Genomic DNA, 19,876 nt, shown 5'->3' with positions numbered 1-19,876 from the left:
TCCCCCTTGCGGAGCGGAGGTCGCGCTGCGGAGGGGCGGGCGCGGACGTGACGCCGCTGTCAGAGGCCGCGGGCATCCGGCAGCGCAGCGGCCGCCGGCGGCCAATGCCCGGTGAGCGGGGCTGGGGCTGCGGGCTCGCGTTGCTCGTCGGGGCCCGGCCGGGTGCCCGCGGGGGACGGGGAGCGGTGGGCAGTGGGCGCCGCTGGGTGTGGGTGAGTGCCCGCGGGGCTGCCCGGCGCCGCTGCGTGGAGAGGCCCAAAGGCGGGCGGGGCGGCCGGAGCCGGGGACACGGAACTGGACTTCGCCCTGGTGCGGCCCGGCAGCGTGTGGGTGCGCTGGGTAACGGCCGGCAGTGAGGCCTAGGGGTGACGCGGGTGTCCGACAGCAGCCGCAGTTCGCGGTGAATGGGGTTCCCCTGCTGCTTTCCCGCAGCAGACAGCAGGTGTTGGCCCGGCAGTGCCTCGCTCAGGGCCTGCCGGTGCAGGATCCCCGCTGGCACGGTGCTGGTGCTTCCCTGGGAGGGAGGAGACCTGGACAGTGCCAGGGTTCAGTAGCAAACCCAGTTTTTGGCGCCTGCCCCTGGGAGTGGTGGGAACAGATCTCACCGTTCCTCTTTTTCGGCTCTTTTCCAGCCTGCCTGTCTGATGCCGCATCGGGAGCGGAGGTTGCCGCGATGGAGCGCAGGGGTGGAGGCCGCACGCTGCATCCACACGTGCCTTTGGCTGGGCGCTGCCTGGATCCCCTTCGTGCTGTCCCACGGGCTGGCCCGCAGCGCGGAGCTCGATGACGGCCATAGTGTGGCCCACGGTCACGGGGAGCTGGCGTGGGCCGTCAGCTTGGATGTGCCAGAGGAGGAACTGGAGCAGCGGGCGGAGCAGCTGGCCCAGACCGCGGGGCTGGTGAACATGGGCCGCATTGGGGAGCTCAGGGGCCATTACCTCTTCTCCTACCGGCCCGACAGCCGCGCGACACCTGAACCTGAAGCAATAAGGAGATCGGTGGACACTTTGTTTGCACAGCATGACAGCGTGCGGTGGCATTCGGAACAGAAGCTTCTGAAGCGCTCCAAACGCAGCCTGCACTTTAATGATCCCAAATACCCCCAGCAGTGGCATCTGGTGAGTGTTTCTTCTGGTGCTGCCCTAATGGCAATCTGGGGCCCTTTGTGTGGTTACGAGTGAGATATCACGTGGGCAAAGCGGCAGCTATCTGTGCTTGCAGCAAGGAGGAAGCAGGCTGAGAGCTCTGCGTGCTTGCTGTTATAACGGGAGGAGCAGCATCTGGTGCTGGCCGTGCACTGCTAGCGCTCTGCTCTGTGGCTGAGTGTTGCTCGCTGGTTGTGTAAAACCAATCCTTAGCGACTGTCCTTGACACCTCCCTCCACTCGCCCTGGCCCTGTGCTTTGTAACCAAAACACACAAAAAGGTCCCTGCTCTCAGGGCTGATGCACTGCTCTGTCCCTGCGCTGCTCTCACTGTCCTTTCTGCTGCTCAGAACAACCGCAAGAGCCCCGGGAAGGACATCAACGTCACTGGCGTGTGGGAGCGGAACGTGACGGGGCGCGGTGTGACGGTGGTGGTGGTGGACGATGGCGTGGAGCACACCATCAAGGACATACAGCCAAACTACGTGAGTGCCGGCACTGTGGGCACGAGGGACAGTGGGCAGATGGCCGGGTGCGGGGACACCCTGGTGGTGGCTGCTCATCCGTGAAAGCAGGTGCCTGAGTTGTGACCACGAGTCTGTTTTCAGAGCCCAGAAGGCAGCTATGACTTGAACTCCAACGACCCCGACCCCATGCCTCACCCCGATGAAGAGAATGGCAACCACCACGGTACTCGCTGCGCAGGGGAGATTGCTGCTGTGCCCAACAACAGCTTCTGCACGGTGGGAGTTGCCTATGGGAGCCGCATTGCAGGTAGGTGCACGCTGCGGCACCACCGTGCGCTCAACGTGTCTGCTCTCCTCAAGTGCTGCTGGGGCACGGCCCCTTGGAGGGGTGGCTAAGCCCAGGTGGCTGTGAATCAGGCAGGGCTTGCTGAGGCTGGTTCCTTCCCTAGAGGTAGGGACTGGTGTCTGCCTCAACTCCTCTCCAGAGAAGTCTGACAGTACGATAGGTGTGTGCTAAGGGCTTCCAGAGTATTCACCACACAGCTGAGCAAATGTGTGCCACCCTGTACAGACGTGTCCATTCCAATGCAGAACTACAGGCTGTGTCTGGAGGCATTGGGAAGCAAATGTCTGCCAATCCCCTGCATTCCCCTTGGGCTGCACATCTGCCCTATGCAAAGCCAGGGAATGTGCTTTGGTTGTCTCTGCAGCTTTCACTTTCCTTTGCAGAGGGAAGTGAGATCTCTGTGCCTGACATCCTTGGCAGTGCTGCTGTGTGATTCTCTCCACACCCAGCAGATGGTGCCATGTTCCCTGTGACGAGCACCAGCCTCGTGTGACAGCCCTGCTGGGGAACCGGGTGGGCCCTAGGGTGACAGCAGGGTTGTAGGGGCACAGAGTTCCCCAGGGCACTGCAGGCAGCTCCGCACCCCTGCCCTGCTCATGGCTCCCCATTGGGTTGCTTCCAGAGCAGCCTATGGGTCACAGCACAGACCTGGTCTCCGACTCACCAAGGAGACTGCAGACAGAAGCTGCTGGTGAAACCAGGCTGGTAGGAGAGGAGATCAACTCATAGTTTAACTGCAGCACTGTGAATACAGCAGCAGGAAGGGGTTAGCTCAGGTTCAGTGACGCAGGACCCAGCATTTCTTTGAGCTTTGGCTCTCCAAATAAGCTCCTGACTTTGCAGGGTGAGCACTGGAGGACAGCCTTGAGCTCTGGGGTGGCACAGGGAGACATGCCACAGCAGCATGGAACGCTGGAGCTAGCACAGTGCCAGCTGGGGTAGGCAGAGCCAGCACATCCCTAGCTGGGCTGCTCAGCTCCGTCACGGGACAAGGCTCAGATGTGACAGTAAAAAGCCGCGCGCGCTATGCAAGGCAGGAGCTGAGATGGGTGGGCAGTTATACTGTTTATAAATAGTCTTAATTGAGATGTGTGCCTGGTTTCCATTTGTAACATTCTTTGCCCGCCGAAACTGTGATGTAAAACTGTAGTTACTAAGGGTTTGGATCAAGGAAAACTCAGCATTGAGCTTTTGTTTGTACTGCTCTAGAGGTCCTGAGCACAGTAATTGAGGTGTCTTACATCTCTCGTGCCCTTTCCCCAGCAGTCAAGCATGTCACCCATCCCAAAGCAAAGCCTGAACATTTGGTGACCTGGAAAGGGAAGCAATTGCTCCAGGCAGGGACTAACCCTGAGAAGAGGCAACAACATAGAGCAGTGCTCTGGGCAAGGGTGCTCTGGAGCGCTTAGGGGTGAGCCCAGCTGGTGTTCATTTGTCCTTTCCCCATCACTAACTTGGTTCTGGCCATGGGATTGGAGTACTTGCTTAGCAGAAAAGCCGTGTCTGGCAGAGGAACTGAGCATGAGGATGTGTCTGCAGTTCCAGACCCTGACTCCAGTGTGCCTCTGCAGACTGATCTCTGGTTATAGTTCCAGGAGATCTGGTTCAGTCAAGCTGGGAGAGCAAGCATCCTTCGTGTGAACCCGCTGAAGAATTTGTTCACGCTGTTTACACAGCTTGCTTTGATCCCCTTCGGTCATGTTCACTGTGCTCTGCCTGCAGGCATCCGAGTGCTGGATGGGCCCCTCACTGACAGCATGGAGGCCATCGCCTTCAACAAGCATTATCAGATCAATGACATCTACAGCTGCAGGTGAGCCTGCAGCACCTCTGGTTGGGAAGCTTTCTTTGCATTACTGCAACACCTTGTAGCTCTTTCTAATGGCAGACCATAACGGGAGGAAGTCTTGCTGTCTGTGACTCCTGTTACATCACGGTGTCTCTCTTTGCAGCTGGGGTCCAGATGATGATGGGAAAACTGTGGATGGCCCCCATCAGCTGGGAAAGGTACAGAGCAGTCCCGGCAGCATGGGTCGCCCCTGGCCTGGCCCTGCAGTGCTGGTGGTTTCTTTCCTGCCTGAACAGGCAGGGCAGGGTGTTGCTGTGGTGCAACGCACAATTGTTGACTCCCATCGCTGCCAGCAGAGGTGTTGCACGTTTGTGTGGTGGGGAGAGGTGACGTTGCTGTGGGAGGGCAGTGTTCAGGCAGTGCTGGATGAGCTTTCCAAGGGGAGGCTGGCTTTAGCAGGAAAATGCTGTTTTGCAACCTGTGGTGTTATTCTGACACCTTTTTGCAATCCAAGGGATGCTCAGGATGCTCTCAGCTCAGACCAGGCATTCCTAGCGCTAACAACTGCCTGCAAATGGCTTCTGCTGCTGGGTGCTGCAGTGAGGGCTCGCTACAGGGAGCCCCAGAACTGACTCTGCATTGCTTGTGGGTTGTGGTTCTGCTTAATTTCTCTTTTGCTTGGCAACCTTCTGCTGTACTTTTCTAACTGTGAGATAGCTGTTCTGTGCCATTCAGAGCAATGCTGACAGCTAGGGTATCAGCTTGAGGTGACAAATGGTTTCCAGTCGTGCAGTTTATTCTCTCCCTGCATGCAGAGACTGCTGGAGGAAGCTCTGGGGCACAGTATGTCAGGCGTATGTCCGGGCTGAGGCCTTGCAGAGGAGCAGTAAGCCTCACTCAGCAGGAACCAAGGGGAAGGTTGGGGGAAGGCAGCACCTGCAGAACTGTCCCCTCTCCGCAGGCCGCCCTGCAGCACGGTGTGATAGCAGGCCGCAGGGGCTTCGGGAGCATCTTTGTGGTGGCCAGTGGCAATGGTGGGCAGCACAACGACAACTGCAACTATGATGGTTATGCCAACTCCATCTACACCGTCACAATAGGTGAGCGCGTGTGTCTTCTGTCTTGCTTCTTCCCAGGGAAGGAGAAATTGTTGCCTGCATTCAGACTTTCATCACTGGGGCTGCGAAACCCACACTGGTGTGTTCAGGGAATGGCTTGAAACGCAGCATTCCCACTATGTGTGTTAGAAAAGAAACATCTAATCCATTTTCTTGAGGCCAGAAGCTACATGGGGGGTAGAAAAGCTGTTTAATATTAAGCACATTGAAAGGTTGTTTTTTGTGGCTGCCTTTCCTGTAAATCTTCCAGCCTTGAAAAATACAAGCTCGGATCTGGTTTCCTTCCCCAGCTCCCAGGAGCAGGCCCTGTCAGTGCTCTGTCTCTGCTGGCAGTGTTTGCACTGAAAGCAGTCCTGGTGCTGAGGGACAGTGTGTGGGGCTAAGAAGCCATGTGCACCATGACCTGACCCTCCTCCTGTCCACCTCTGTACCTGAAGCTTTGGGGGGTTAGAATGCACTCAGGGCTTCTCATTGACAAAGCCAGGAATCTGTCTGGTGCAGCAAATGTTGCAAAGCAGCAAGGCAACCATCATGCCCTCCCTTTCTTCCTCTGTGTCTGGGGAAGGGAAGAGTCCACCCACAAGTGGAGACCATGGTAGCAGGTGGGGAGCCTGTGGAAGAAGCCCAGCTAGCAGAGCAGGCCCTCGGGAGCTCATCACCTTGCCATTTCAGCAGTATAAGTGAGACAGGCTTCATATGGTCACTGCCTTCTGCTTTCCTTCAGGTGCAGTGGACGAGATGGGCTCCATGCCGTTCTATGCTGAGGAGTGTGCCTCCATGCTGGCCGTGACCTTCAGCGGCGGGGACAAGATGATGAGGAGCATCGTGAGTACCACGTGAGGCACATGTTTTCCCCTGGGCACTGCCAGCTGCAGGGCTGTAACAGTCCAGCACAGACCAGGGACAAGGCTCCATCTCTTCCAAACACCACACAGCTGCAAGGCAGGGAATTAACATGCTTTTTAGCTAAGTCCTACATAAATAGTGCTCTGAGCAGGAGATTCCTGTTTCTAGCTGTTCCCAGTGCCATTGCTGTCTGTCAGCAGGTAACTTGCAGTGCAGAGGCCCTCTCTCAGCAGGGGTGTTCCCTGGGCACACTGTGTTCCTGGCCCCAAGCGCAGATCCTGTCTGCGTCATTTTTGCCTCCTCAACTGCAGGCAGAATCCAAGAGGGACAGGGACTGCCTTGTCTTATCTCCTGCCCTGTGCTGCTGGGAGCTGCAGGGAGGCATTTTTTGGGACGGGGGCCACTTGGGTGACCCCTGACAAATTCTTCTGCACTGTGTCCCTGGGAATGTCACCAGGAGTTCCCCCAGTGACAGCAGGAAAACAAGCTGCATCCCATCCGTGTGTGCCCCACTTAAACAGCAGGGATGGAGCTTGGAGCACCGTGGGCTTTCCTGAGAGCAGGGGCCAGGGTGTCAGTGGGGTGTCTGCTATGGCTGCTTCATGTCCTGTCACCTCCGTTCTGCATGGAGAGCCAGGACCAACATCGGTCTCTTTAAGCTGCTTGGCCACAGCTCTTCTGTTCTGGCACATGTGCCTCTCCCAGCTGATTTTTTTTTTCTGAATATTTTTATCAGCTTTTCCTTTTTTTGCCAAAAAATGACTTCTTGTCAACAAAATGTCCTTTTTCCCCGAGCCAAGCAACCAGGCCTGTTTTCACCAGCCTCAGGCCTGACCCAACACGTTCCTACCAGGACAGAGGTGCACTCGGGGAGCTGTCAGGCTAACCAACCCCTATGGCTGTGTGCTGCCTCTGTCCTCTGGTGCCACCAGGAACTGCAGAGCTCAAGCCACCCTGGGGTGTCCCATTCCCAGGGTAGGCAGAAGAGAGGTGATCCCATGAGCAGGGAAGCGTGGCTGTGGCTCTGTGCCTGATTGAGAGGTGCTGAATCCGGACTTGTCAAACAGGATTACCTGCTTGCTGTGTAAACCAGGACAACAGGGAGAGCCTGGGAGAGGAGCACACCAGGGAATGGGAGATCCTGGGCTTCTCAGCTGCCTGCCTGAGACTTACAAACCCTTGTGCAGCTCATCTCACAGACCAGGGCAGAAATCATTCTCTAACTTGAGCACGGCACAGCCTGCCCAGAGCAATGACTCAGCTCATGCAGCAGGGAAAGTAAAACCTAGAATGGAGCTCATTATTTTTTGTATCAGAAATAACTTCAGTTGTCCCATGCTGGTTTGGAAATTCAATGCTAGGAAACAAGGCAACAGCAGCCAAGTAAGGGCTGTACTCTGATCAGGAGCTTCTGTACTTTGGTCAGGATTTACAAGTCTTTGGTTTTATGTCCAGCTGCCCATAGCCTGCTGGTGGTGAGTAGCTTTGGAGGTCTCAGATGCCCCTTGGTTTTCAATACTGATGATAATGTGGCAGCTGGTATTCCATCAAGGAGCCAGAAGGAGAGGCTGTGCAGAGCCTGGGAGTGGAGTATGACAGAGCCATCCCTTTTCTTCGCAGTGATGTGACCGCTCCTCTGTGAGCCCCTTTCTTGTTAAAATCTGCACACCCCTTTTCATAGTCTCCTGCTCTTAAGTGCCCTGTAACTGTGCTTCAGTGGTGTCAGGGTTAACTTCTGAGCCATCTGCTGGGCTTTTTTCTTTTACCAGTCTGTAAACTTTGTGTGGTTTCCTTAATGGGAAGAATTTAATACAGCTTCTGGCACGAGCTGCATTTCCTACTGAAAGTTTATGCTGCTCAGGGTGTTCTTTGTAGGACGTGCAGTGTCCGAGTGCTAACTGAAGTTGTTAACAGCTGACAGAATGGTATGGCGTCAAACACAGAAGGCAACAAAAACTGCAGCTCTTGGCAGTGCAGTGTGTCTCCCTGCTGAGAGCAGAAGGAGACAGACACTTGCAGTTTGCAAGGAGATGGCATAATTTGGGAACCTCTCAGTACCTCTTTTGAGGCTCTGTGTGCTTCTGCACAGCCCGGTAAGATCCCTCTGCAGACATCATGTGGTTCTGGGCTTACAGCATGGTCAGCAGGGAGGATAAACCAGGGTCACACAGGTGCTGTAGCTGCCTTGAGCTTCTCCCCAACTTGCTTAGTTCAGGCCCAGTTCCTCTCCCTCTCCAAAGGAAGCTATCTGCATTCTTTGCTTTACAACTGCAATGTGTTATTCCTGAAACAAGGGTGTCCCAGGAGCCTTTATGTTGAGCTTGAGTTCCCTATAAATAGTTTCCTCTTTAATCAGCTCATTCGAATTGGTGTTTGGGTCCTAGTTGCAGTATTTCAGTGTGGTGTGTGTGTGTGTGCCTGTCCCCGACCGGTGCAGATTTTCATGCGTGGGAGCAGAGCTAAGAGATGTCACCTCCCAAAGCCCCCAGGGAGACGAACTGAAGCCACCTCATACTGGTTTCTGTACCCAGGGCCTGGCCAGGAACTGTCTGGGAAATGTTTCCAGGCTTTTCAGCAACTAATCCCTGACCCCCTCCCCCTGCTGCTGCCCCGCTCTTGTTGTTGTTCTGGTCTAGGCTGAGGGAGGATGACGGGGTCTCTGGCTGCCCCTCCTGTCTCTGAGCCTGATCTCAGCAACCACAGAGAGAAGGAAAGCTCGTGCGCTGCAAATTCCTGCCTGCTGGCTGTGGGGGAAGCTGCTGGTGCGGAAGAGACTGCTGGAGACAGGCAGATTAGTGGCGGTTGATGCAGGCAGGGGGCTTAGGACCACCTCCCCACATCTGTGTTCTGAAGGGCGAGTGCTTGGGCTTACAAAGATCTTTCTCTCTCATTTTGTGTGAAAGCCTTGTACGTTGGGAGGTGGAGTCTGGATGCTGGCATTGGCACACTGTGTTCATGCTGGGGCACTGCATGGTGCCCAGCAGCACGTGGCGCAGTGCTCTTCCCTGCCTGCGCTGTCGTGCTCTGATTCCTGCTCCAGCATCCCTATGCCAAAATGCTTTCCCATCCATTCACCTGAGGCAGACAGTGTTTAACAGACATTCGTGGCTGGGCTGGCTACCTGGGAGAGCAGGGACCTGCACTGCCAGCTGCACAAAGCCTGCTTGTAACTGCCATGGCATTGGCACAGCAGGGGCTGCCTTGGTTCCTCCCTCCCCAGGACAGTCTGCTCAGCCCAGGCACAGGCACCCTGGGGTGGAGAAGGTTTTCACCATCCTGAGCAAAGAATAATCTGGTGTCCCAGTGGGGGCTGGCTGGGTGGGCCCTTGCCTGACTCTGTTTGTTACAGTTTTCTGAGCCCCCTCTTCATGTTCCCAGCCAGCCCTTGGGGGCTCTTTTCCTCCTCGCCAGGCTTGTGGTAGAGCAATAGCAATTGAATCGGTATTGCTGAGGGTAATGCACAAGAAATAGATCAGCAAGCACTGCAGGGCTGTCAGGAAAACCTACCAGCTTGTGTGCACCATCCTGCATGCTGCTGGGGGTGCTCATGCAGTGAATTAGGGCTCTTGCTTCCACATAGTGCCCCCGGGCTGCTCTCACTCCACAAGCTCTCCACCATCTGCCTTCTCTGCCAGGAGCGCAGCTGCTGGCCTGTTGTGCTCAAGCATTGCTCATTTCTTAGCAGTGTACAGAGCAGAGCCCCAGAGCCTCCACCTTTCATACTATCTACATTGTGTGAGGAGCAGTGCTGACCTCTGGATGTCCCTCCGGAGCAGCTGAGCCACTGTCCTGTGTCCCCATGGCTTTTGCTAGAGGTTGTGTCTCAGGCTGAGCGTGGGCTGCCGTGAAACTGGTGGCACGAGAGCACGGCTCAGTTGCTCCCATTCCTAGCCCAGCCACAGCAGCATGGCAAAGATTGGCCTGACAGGAAGCATCTCTCCTCTGTCTCCGAAGGTGACAACAGACTGGGACCTGCAGAAGGGCACAGGATGCACGGAGGGCCACACAGGGACGTCAGCTGCGGCTCCTCTTGCAGCAGGGATGATCGCGCTGATGCTGCAGGTGCGGCCGTGCCTCACCTGGCGAGACGTGCAGCACATCATCGTCTTCACAGCCACCAAGGTGAGCCAGTGGCCCTCCCTCCTGCTGCATCTCCCACAGCTTCCCTCCGAGGATGCTGCAGGATGGCTGTGGTCCTGCGGTGCACATTCTTGTTTATGTCTGCCTGCCCCTATATAAATCTCTCAGTTGTCTGGCTCCCGGCAAGTGGACTGCGTTCTCCCCTCACCCCTTGTTCCTTCCAGGAATGCGGCAGAGGCATTTTCCACTGTCATGATAACAAATGGGGTATTTGCTCCAGGAGTGCCTCCATCTGCCGCTGTACAGATCTTCCGCAGGCTCACCGGTCTTCGCCCACAGACCTTAGGAGTGTGTATGAACATGTGGGGCCTGACACATGTCCCCACTGTGCCACCCAGCACTGTGCAGTGGGAAAGCAAGGAGCTCTGTCCTGCTCCGGCCTTCCTTTGTATTCTCCAGAGAGCTGAGCTCTTGGAAACAGACATAACGGAGAGCTCAGTGGCAAACACAGCCTTTGCTTTTGCTCAGCCCTGACTCCAGCCCAGCACCTGCTGACATGGTGGAGCTCACAACAGAAAGCTGGAGTGGGAACTGGTTGGAGCTTCTGATTCCAAGGGACAGGGCTCCTTCACAACCCCCAGGGAGCAGGAATCTATGTCCAGCTCATGCTGTATCTAAGAGGAAACTCACTTTGGCACAAGGCAGTGTTTTCCACAACTTCAGGCCAGCATTCCCTGAGTACTGCAACCTGATAAATGACGGAACCCAGATCCTTCTGGCCTGGATCTTGTTGATTTAAAGGACTAGGTTCCTTCTCTCCAAGGCTTCTGCCGTCCCACAGGCTGTGGCTTGGGTGGCAGGGAGAAAGGAGCAGCTGGGATGTTTCAGAGCAGAGGCATTTGTGCCCTTATGTGTTGTTTGATTTCCTTTCTGAGGAGCTGGGAAGCCTGTTTGTCCTGGGACTTGTTTCAAGCAAAGGTCAACCTGTTCCTTTCTAATCAGGCCATGTGGGTTTGCCTCCCTACTCTCCAGGAGATTTCTGAGCTTTCTTCCCTTCAGGCCCAGTTCCTTTGCTCTGGATTTGCAGAGCTGCCAGAGTCTCCCAAGGTAATGAGTGCTTCTCATTTCTTTTCAGTATGAGGATCGTCACGCGAAGTGGGATGTCAACCGGGCTGGCTTCAGCCACAGCCATCAGCATGGCTTTGGCCTGCTCAACGCCTGGAGGCTGGTTAACGCTGCCAAGGTAATTCTGTCCCTGTCCCAGGTGTGCTCCAGAGGACCTACCCCAGCAGCAGGGACAGTTTCCTGTACCGGTAGCATGGTGGGGTGACACTGTTGCAGTCCAGGCCAGCAGTGAGGCTGTCATCCTGCCGGCCCTCGCTGCAAGGCTGCTTTTGGTATGAAGTCATGAAGCTTTCGGCAATGCCTGAAACCTGCTCCCGAGCTGCTGCTCTCTCACAACTATATATAGCCATGGGTGAGAACCTTCGCTTGTGAGAGATGACAGTTCTGATTCATGGCTTGGGGAGATTTGTCAGCAGCCCCAGCACCTTCCCCATGTGCACCAGGCTGCAGGGAGGGCGTCATGGCCCAAAGAACCAGGGCATTCTGAGCTGACAGCTCCGTGCCCCGGGGCCTGTGTGGTGCGCTGTGGTCAGAGCAGGGACATCCCAACCTCTACTTCCTCGTACCACCAGCTGCATGGAGACCAGGGCACTCCCCTTTGGCTCTTGGTCCTCACCCACCTTCAGAGTGCTGCATGGCTGTGCAAGGTTGCTGCCAGTTGCCAGCAATGCCCAATTTTTTATGGGATTGTACAGACTTCTCGGTCTTCTCCTAAGGCTTTGAGTCCTACCCTGCTGTGCTGCTGGAACATAACAGCTCCAAGTAACTACTCGAAGCCACTTAAGTGGTGGAGACAAAACCAGAGGTGCTGTTTTCCTGGAGTTCAAAGTCTGATCGGCCTCTCCAGTCCACATGCAGTTGCTTTGCTTCTGCTCTTAGACGCGTGGGCACTCCTCACCAGCCCCATGCTGCTTGCCACTGCCTGGGTTTGCAAGCTGGGCCCATAACTGCACACAGGAGGGGTGACATGAGTGGCTGGCAAGAGTGATGGGAGTTGAGGAGGTGGACATGCAGGGAGGGACCAGCCTGATACTGAACCCTTTTGCTTTCCACCTGGCAGATCTGGGAGTCCGTTCCATACCTCGCCTCCTACGTCAGCCCGGTGCTGAAGGAAGGCAGGAGCATCCCACTGCTGCCACAGGAGCTGGAGGCCACGTGGAATGGTAAGGGCAGGTGTGGTGCCACGCGGCAGCGTGTGCTTGTGCACACTGAGGCCTGAGAGCCTGACCACCACCAACCAGACAGGGCAAGCCACAAAGGGGTTAAGTGCCGGACTGCCTGGCCCCTTCCCTGTCTCTTTCCGCTGCCCTTCCCCAGAGGACCTGTTTCTGTTGATCTGCACCCCCTCCCCGCTCCCCACGATAACTCCATCCCATAGATTGATGTCTCTGAGGAGCCAGACAGGCTTTAGTGCACTGGGCTGCGCTGGGCAGCAGCCAGACCTGTTCCTCTGGCTTTGACCATTTTAGGTAATGCTCCAGCTCCTGACTTGGCCGGCCGCTGTCCACATAAACAAGGCGATGCTGAAGCTGCTACCAGTGGGAAGGAGAGCTGGGCTTTGCCCCACACCCTTCCCACCCCCAGCAGCACCCGGCTCCCTACTGAACCTCCGTTGCCCTGGCTGCAGCCCCTGGCAGGGTGACTGGCAGTGGCCAGGGGCTGTTCCCCAGGGCAGAAGTCTTCCAGGATGGAGCGGGGAGCTCAACAGCCCAGCACCTCACTGATGGTCTTTTCCTTTACCTCCTTGCTGGCCAGCTGGGAGATGCTGGGTGGGCACAGATTGCATGCTCTCCCTCTGTCCTGTCCCCTGGCTGCCTGGCAGACACCAGCACTGCAGAACCCCAGGGGTGAGAGGGTGACAGCAAGGGTCTGGCAGCAGGGTTAGCCCTGCTGTGCCTCAGAGACGAGGGCTGGGGCTAAAGCTGCTCCTTTTGCCCTAAATGGAGTTATGAGCTGAAAGCTGAGCAGCCACGAAGCCTTGGGAAGAGGCAAAAAAAAGGCAACTGGGAGAAGTATGCGTAGAGGAATGTGCAGCCAGGGGCACTATGGTCTCTCAGGTGCTGCAGGCTGGCTCAGGGTTAACCCTTTCCCCATGTGGCCTCAGGGAGCACGCTGCAGTCCTGGGCTGTGTCTGCCTTGGTTTTACAGGAGGGTGGAGAGTGCCCACCTGCTGCTCAGCCAGGCTGCCTGGGGGGGCTGAGCCACGTGCTGCAACCTGCTCCGAAGCATGCCGGGGTTTCCTCTGCTATAATTAGCAGCTCCAGGGCTGTGAGCATCCATGGAGCCGTGAATGGTTTGAGACTGGAACAGGGAGTCTGGACTCCAGGTTTCTCATCTTCTTTCCAAATCTGGCTCCTGTATAGCTGTGGTTCAAAGCAGCCTCTGGGGCTGCTGAAAGCTTACACAAATCCATGGGGGGAATGGATTGATAAGGGGCAAGGTGTTATTTCATTGAAGTGGCCGGAACACACTGGGTGGGCTGATGAGCCTGCAGGCCCTGAGTCAGGGCTGGGGGGAGCTGGGTGCCAGCAAGACCCTTCTTGGCTCTGGGGGCACAGACATATGGGGACAGCTCAGAGAAGGCAGCAATAAATGTTTGTGTCCTTTCGTAGTCACCACTGCCGACCTACAGCTCTCTGGCATGAGAACCCTGGAGCACGTGGCGGTCACCGTCACCATAACGCACCCCCGCCGTGGCAACCTGGAGATCAGGCTCTTCTGCCCCAGCGGCATGATGTCCCTGATAGGAACCACCAGGAGCATGGACTCGTAAGCACTGGGGGAACAGGCAGTGCAGAGGCTCACACCGCAGGGCAGGATACCCAGCCCAGATGGCCCCGAGCAGGGAAGTCAGGGCCCGTGTCCAGCCCCGCGTCTCAGGCTGCTTTACAAACTCATGGTTCATTTCTCCCACTTTCTGGCAGGGATCCCAATGGCTTTGCTGACTGGACCTTCTCCACGGTTCGATGCTGGGGTGAGGAAGCACAGGGCACGTACAGGCTGGTCATCAGGGACACCGGTGAGTCCTGCTGCTGGGGTGCTCCCGGGACGACGGCTGGGACTGCGGCCAAGATGGGAGCATCCCCTCCCAGAGCCACTTGGCCAAGGCGTGCCCCAGTACCATTGTACCTTGGCTCCCTGCCATGCCCTGGGGAGCTGCCAGCCCAGCACCTGTGCTGCTGTAGGTTAGCCCGATGCGGTGCCAGGTGGGAGTTCCCGCTGGTCCAACCTGTTTCTTCTCCAGGAGATGAGAGTCTGAGGCCTGGGACCTTGAAGCAGTGGCAGCTCACCTTGTATGGCTCCTCCTGGTCCCCAGCAGAGATGAAGGAACGGCAGAGGTAGGAGACCTCAACCCCTTTTCAGTGGGGAGACAGGAGCTGGAGGGCTAAGAGATGTTACGGAAGGCTCTGAGCTGGAGCTGCTTGACTGGAGCAGTGTCATCATGAAATACAGGGCAGGGTGAAGAAGAGGGGCTGCAGCTCAGCAGCTGCCACCTTGTACAGGATCACCCTCAATAGGTGGCAGAGAGGGGTCTTGGGCTGCATAAAAGAGCTCTATTGCAGAGCTGGCAACCCTCAGTGGTGTGAAAGGTGCTCCAGAGCCTTCACAGGCATGTGAGATCCTCCCTGGGGAGTCATGCCTGCCAATGAGACCCTCACTGGGTGCCTCTGACTTCCAGGCTGCTGGAAGAAGCCATGAGTGGACAGTACCTGAACAGCGACTTCTCCCTGCCTTGCCCTCCGGGTCTGGAGATCCCCGAGCAGCAGCATTACACCATCACAGCCAACACGCTCAAGGTAAACCTGCCATGGGCTGGGGGAAGGCTTGGGGCAGGCCAAGGAGTCACTGGAGAACCTGCATCACTGATCCTGCTGGTGCTTTGCCCTCTGCCCTGGGATGTGCCAGGTGACACAGGGCAGCTGTGGGGCAGTTGAAGGCTTTGTGTCTAAAGTGTTTTCCTCCTCCACAGACCCTACTGCTGCTGGGATGCTTTGCTGTGTTCTGGACTTTCTACTACATGCTGGAGGTTTGCCTGAGCAGGAACAACGTGGGGCTTGACCTGACCTGTCACAGCTCCACTGCCTGCAGATGGTACCAGCAGGGAGGGAAGCACAGAGCCCTCGAGAACGGGCTGGAGATGGAGTCCATGCCGCTCTACAGGGAGAAGGGAGTCGAGGACATCGAGATGGAGTGTGAGCTGCTGGAGCCTGCCCAGGAGGACACAGGGGAGGAGGGGTCCTGGACCCCCACCCGCCCCAAACTTCCCACTAGCAGCAGAGCTGCAGCCCCTGCCGCAGCAGGGTACCTGGGCCGGGAGGCAGCGGCCGAGCTCCTTGCAGACGACAGAGAGCTCCAGACGTGCTAGCAGGGGCTGGGGCTTTGGGCTGCATCCCCCTACTCGGTACATCCGTCCTGAGCGTGGGCAGCAGAGACTTCCTGAGCCACCAGGGACCATTGCCGCTGTGTCCTGCGGAAGGTGCTGTTGGAAGTGGCTCAGAAACATGGAGAAATTCTGCTGGCAGTGGGAGAGGAGCTTCCCTTTCCCTTGCTCTGGAAAACAAAGCAAGCCTTAAGCCCGTTCCTTGAGGAGCTTGCTCCCTGTCCCCTGTGCTCTGACCCTGGCACCTTGTCCTCTCCAACAAGCACACGTAGTCGCACGCTTGGGGAGGCAGAAGGCAGCAGAGCTTCCTCGCCCAACTTGGTCATGGGGTGCAGCGAGGAAACACAGCCCAGAGCGCGCTGGGTGCCACCTCTGCCACAACCCCTGTGCCTGTCCCCTGAGCTGCAGGGAGGGCAGAGGGATGGGATGTCCCTTCCTGGGGACCCGCTGCAGCAAACAAAGAAGCCCCTCGCTGGGGCACAAGCCCATGCTGGGAAGGACGGGGCTCCGCGCAGTGCCTGCTTTGGGCTGGAGGACAGAGTTGCTCTGGCAGTGGCTCATTAGCGAGCAGGGCTGGTTTGTTCACGTGTCTTTGGATTCGCTGGTTTATTTTTTTAAAGCTGGGGGTTGTTTTTTAAACAGCAAAGTCCTATTGTGTAACTTTCCAAATAAAGCCTTCTAAAAACCCTCCTCTCCCCACTCCGTGGCTCCTCTGCCCTACCCAGCCCTTGCTTGGCTTGGGAACCTGTGTCATGCAGTCCTGGGGCCATGGGGCTGCCTTCCTGGGTGCTGGCTCTGCTGGGGGTGCCCACAGCCCTCTGTGCTCTGCTTCCCTGCAGCCGGGGCTGCTCTCAGCAGAGGTGAGTGAGGGCCCAGGCAGGTGGAAGGAGAAATGGCAGCAGCCACTGGGAGAGGGCAGAGAGCCCTACCTTGGCACCATCCACCTCTCCAGGGCTTTTGGATTCCCTGGGTGCCCGCAGCCCCAGCTGCAGGCAGGAGGAAACCTCGGCACGCGGCGCTAGATGAACAACCTTTTAATTTTGACAAAAACGAAGTACAAAACCGAGGCCAATTTTCTTTTCTCCCCATTTGCAAGGATCTCTGCCGGAGTGATGCTTGGCCGGTGTGGGGTGGCGGGCAGGCGGGGTGGCTCCGGGTGCTGGGGCGCGTGCCTGCCCCGGGGAGGGCCATGGGGCACCGTGGGTGCCTGCGAGCGCGGCTTGGAACAGCGGGGCAGGACCAGCTCACAGAAGGGCTCGCAGGGGTGAAGCGGGGAGCATGTGAGGCCGGAGAGAAGAGGAGAGGAGAGGAGAGGCCGCCTGGGAGCCGGAGCGAGCACGGCAGGGCATGGCCGGGCTGCCCCAGCATCGCCGCGGGGCCGCCGCTCGGTGCGTGCTGCCGGTCGATGCGCTGAAGGGTCGTTTGGGCTGGCTGGCTTTTTGTTTTCAATAAATACCAATCGGTGAGGGGCGGTCAGAGTCGCCGTTGCCCCAGCAGCTGCGGCACGCGGGGCAGAGGGAGCGGAGACGGAGGTCCTGGCTGGGGCTGGGGGAGGCGGGGGGCTGCCTAGCTGATGATCTGCCGGGGCCGGCCGTAGCTCATCCCCGCCTGTGATGCGCCCTTGTTGGTCCCCATCTGTAAGCCGATGATGTTCTTGCCCTCCTTCAGCTGGCTCTCGGAGAACTCCCGCTTGTGCTCCTGCGCCTTCCTGCAGGGAACAGAGAGAGGCAATGGGGCACCCACGCCCCCCAGACCCCCACCCCACAGGCCCCTCCCCGGGGCCGTCAGCCTCAGCCCTCAACCCCAGGGTTGCGCTCCGCACTTACTTCATGAACCAGTTGGGATCCCCGTGGTAGTGCCCATCGTTCTTGGTCACCGCCAGGCTCCCCAGGGCCACCAGTGTCCTCTGCACCGCCGCCATATCCTTGGCTGTGGGAAGGCAGCTCCGTGAGTGCTGTGAGCCCCCCACCTGCAGCCCCCCACCCGCCCGTGCACACACCTTCAAAGAGGTCAACAGTCTGGAACATGTCTGTCTTGACCACGCCGTAATCCTCAGCCGCCTTAAGGAACTGGGCGATCTGTTCCATCTGCTTGAAGACCATGGTGGGAGGGCTGTCGGGGATCTTGACGGGCTTGGAGCCGTCGGGGTAGAGGCTGTTCACCAGCTGGCCGAGGACCTGCGGGCAGAGGAGAGGCTGAGCTCTGCACGCCGTGCCACGCTGTGCCATGCTGCACCGCGCCGTGCCACGTCGCATCGCTCCCACCCGTCCAGCCTTGCACTTACGATGCCGTTCTTCAGCCAGACCTGGAAGCCCAGGCGGCCCCGGTCCGGGCGGCCCACGCTGGACCCGCACTGAGCCACGATCCATTCCACCAGGCGGTCCTCCAGCTCATCGTCGTACTTCTTCTCAATCTTGGACTGGACGTCCCTGCTCATGCCATAGGCCGGGCCCTTGTTCGCCATGGCTACGGTGGGCAGTGACCTGGAGCGGGAGGGGGTGGTGAGGGGCTGCCTGCCCCCGCACCCAGCGCGCTGCTTCCCATGGCATCCTCCCTGAGCTCATCCCGGGGCAGGCAATGGCCACTGACACCAGTGGAGATCCGGAGATCTGTGCACGGCCACAATCCTTGTAGCACACCCAGGTGGATGGTTCCCACCCAGAGCTGCCTTGCTTGGGGTGCACTGCCCCATCCCCATCCCGCTCAGCCACCAGCCAGCACGTGCTGGTGCAGATGTCCCCCGTGGTGTCGGGTGGCCATGGCTGGAGCACCCAGCTGGTGCCCAGGAAGGGAGCAGGCACTGGGGCTGGGTGGCTGCGGCACAGTGGAGTGCCATGGGCATGTCCTTGTGCCAGCACCGCTGGGGCCAGGCCATGGCAGGAGCAGTACCGTGCCCTTGTAAGGACATGGTGCGGGCAGAGCAGCGGGTGGCTGGGGCTGGCAGCTCCAGAGGGTGCCAAGATGGATGCCAGGAGGGATTGGAGGTGGGAAGCCAGCAGCTAAACCCCACAGAGGTGGCCTTGCTCCTCCCCACGCAGCTCCCGCTTGAGTTAAAGCCAGCTGAGCACTGGGGCTGAGCCATGGAGCTGCACGCCTGGTTCCCACATCCGCTCCTTCCCTGGGCTTCCCCAGCAGCCAGCTCACCCCATCCACTGCGCAGAGCATCCCGACTCCTGCAGGATGGCCCCGAGCCCTGGCACAGCAGGCAGAGCAGAGCACAGCACATGGAGCAGGCACACAGCCTACTCTCTTCCCAGAGCACAGCGAGTCCCACAGACAGCCCCGTGCACTGTCCCCAACGATGCTGAACCTGGACCAGCCCCGTGCCCACCTCCTGACCCTGTCCCCCTGCGCTGTGCCATTCCTCTTTCCTGCAGGAACTCAATAAGTGGGGCTGCGTCTGCTTCCCATGCACAGCCAGGGCTGGGCTGAGCCAGCACCCACCAGCATTGCTCCTGTGAGCCACGGAGCCCCAGCAGCAATGTGGTGCTGAGTACCACGGGCAGCAGCATGCCCCAAGCAGCATCCCCAGCCCGGGGAGCTGCAGCCCTCTCCTTGGGAGCAGAACTCGAATCCAGAAAGCATCACCCCCATCCCAGCGAGCAGCATTTCCACCCCAGCAGCACCACTCCCATCCTCATGGCATCGTCTCCATCCTGGAGAGCAGCATCCCAGCCCAGGGAGCAGGACCCCAACGTGGGGAGCAACATCCTTATCCCCACAGCAGCACCCCCATCCCAGGGGCCAGCAGCCACAGGACACCCTCCCTCCAACAACCCCGCAGGACTCACAGGTAGCGACTCACGGAGGCGAGGGGCGATGCTCGGTGGGTGCCAGCACACTGCACAGTTCGGAGGCCGACGCTGAGCTAAAAGGCCGGACAGTGATGTCAGCGGCCCGCGGGACAGCCCCCTGCCCTCCCCCGGCCCCGCGGCACGCCGTGACTCCAGCCCAGGCACCATATTTGGGGAAAGACTCCGAAAACCAGTGACTAAAGCCCGTGCCGGAGCATTCCCCGCATGCCTCAGCCCCAGTGGTTTTGGGGCAGGGAGGAAGCGGGGCCCGGGGGCTCTGATGAAGTAAATCCTTTTATAGGCAGGCGCTCGCGGAGTTTTCTGCCCTGAGTTCATGGCTGGCTTTCCCCTGTGCTCACTGCGGGGCTGGGAGGCTCCTGGTGGGTGGGGGCACGGGGGGCAGCGGGCGCAAGGCTGGGGTATGGGATGGCCGCGGTGCGCGAGAGGGGCCCTTGGAGAGCACAGCTGAGCCGGGGCTGGGCAGCGCAGGGCAGTGGGGCCACGGGCATCCTGCGGGCATCCTGCCAGGGCACAACAGGACCTGGGCATCGCTCTGCCCCAGCGGGGTGGGCAGGATACAGCAGGGTGGGGGGCAGAGCTGATGTTAGGATGGGGTGCGATAGGGCTCACGGTTTGGCACAGCCACAGCTCCGAGCTCATCCCCTGGGGATCCTGTGCGCTCAGTGAGGGGCGCAGCCCCAGGACCCCGCACACCCATTCTCCCTTCCCCAGAGCTGCCAGCCCCCCCACACCCCAACCCAGTGCCTGCAGCTGACAGCACACAGA

General features: G+C 58.5%; 2 protein-coding genes across 4 annotated transcripts; one reads left to right on the top strand and one right to left on the bottom strand.

Annotated features, from left to right (window-relative positions):
• Positions 4 to 15,995, top strand: PCSK7 (proprotein convertase subtilisin/kexin type 7). 2 transcript variants are annotated; one of them, XM_021376025.1, is made up of 16 exons: positions 4 to 111; positions 633 to 1,118; positions 1,495 to 1,629; positions 1,753 to 1,918; positions 3,680 to 3,770; positions 3,910 to 3,964; positions 4,708 to 4,846; positions 5,589 to 5,689; positions 9,665 to 9,832; positions 10,926 to 11,033; positions 11,976 to 12,078; positions 13,528 to 13,684; positions 13,840 to 13,934; positions 14,160 to 14,253; positions 14,595 to 14,712; positions 14,886 to 15,281. In XM_021376025.1, exons 2-16 carry the CDS (start codon positions 645 to 647, stop codon positions 15,279 to 15,281), a joined length of 2,400 nt encoding a protein of 799 aa, XP_021231700.1. In that variant the 5' UTR covers positions 4 to 111; positions 633 to 644. The 2 variants fall into 2 exon arrangements, with proteins under 2 accessions (XP_021231700.1, XP_021231699.1); XM_021376024.1 differs by having other exon boundaries at positions 90 to 212; positions 14,886 to 15,995.
• On the bottom strand, positions 16,315 to 19,238 carry TAGLN (transgelin). Of its 2 annotated transcripts, none has more exons than XM_021376038.1 (5): positions 19,088 to 19,238; positions 17,581 to 17,779; positions 17,296 to 17,473; positions 17,123 to 17,225; positions 16,315 to 17,004 (listed from the first exon to the last, which is right to left on the bottom strand). In XM_021376038.1, the coding sequence occupies exons 2-5, from the start codon at positions 17,758 to 17,760 to the stop codon at positions 16,863 to 16,865; spliced, it is 603 nt and encodes a 200-aa protein (XP_021231713.1). In that variant the 5' UTR covers positions 17,761 to 17,779; positions 19,088 to 19,238; the 3' UTR covers positions 16,315 to 16,862. The 2 variants fall into 2 exon arrangements, with proteins under 2 accessions (XP_021231713.1, XP_021231714.1); XM_021376039.1 differs by having other exon boundaries at positions 19,102 to 19,204.

The sequence above is a fragment of the Numida meleagris genome, chromosome 23 (genome assembly GCF_002078875.1).
Source record: "Numida meleagris isolate 19003 breed g44 Domestic line chromosome 23, NumMel1.0, whole genome shotgun sequence".
Lineage (NCBI taxonomy): Eukaryota > Metazoa > Chordata > Aves > Galliformes > Numididae > Numida > Numida meleagris.
The sequence above is the reverse complement of the archived record's forward strand: the minus strand, read 5'-3'. Positions and strand labels throughout refer to the sequence as shown.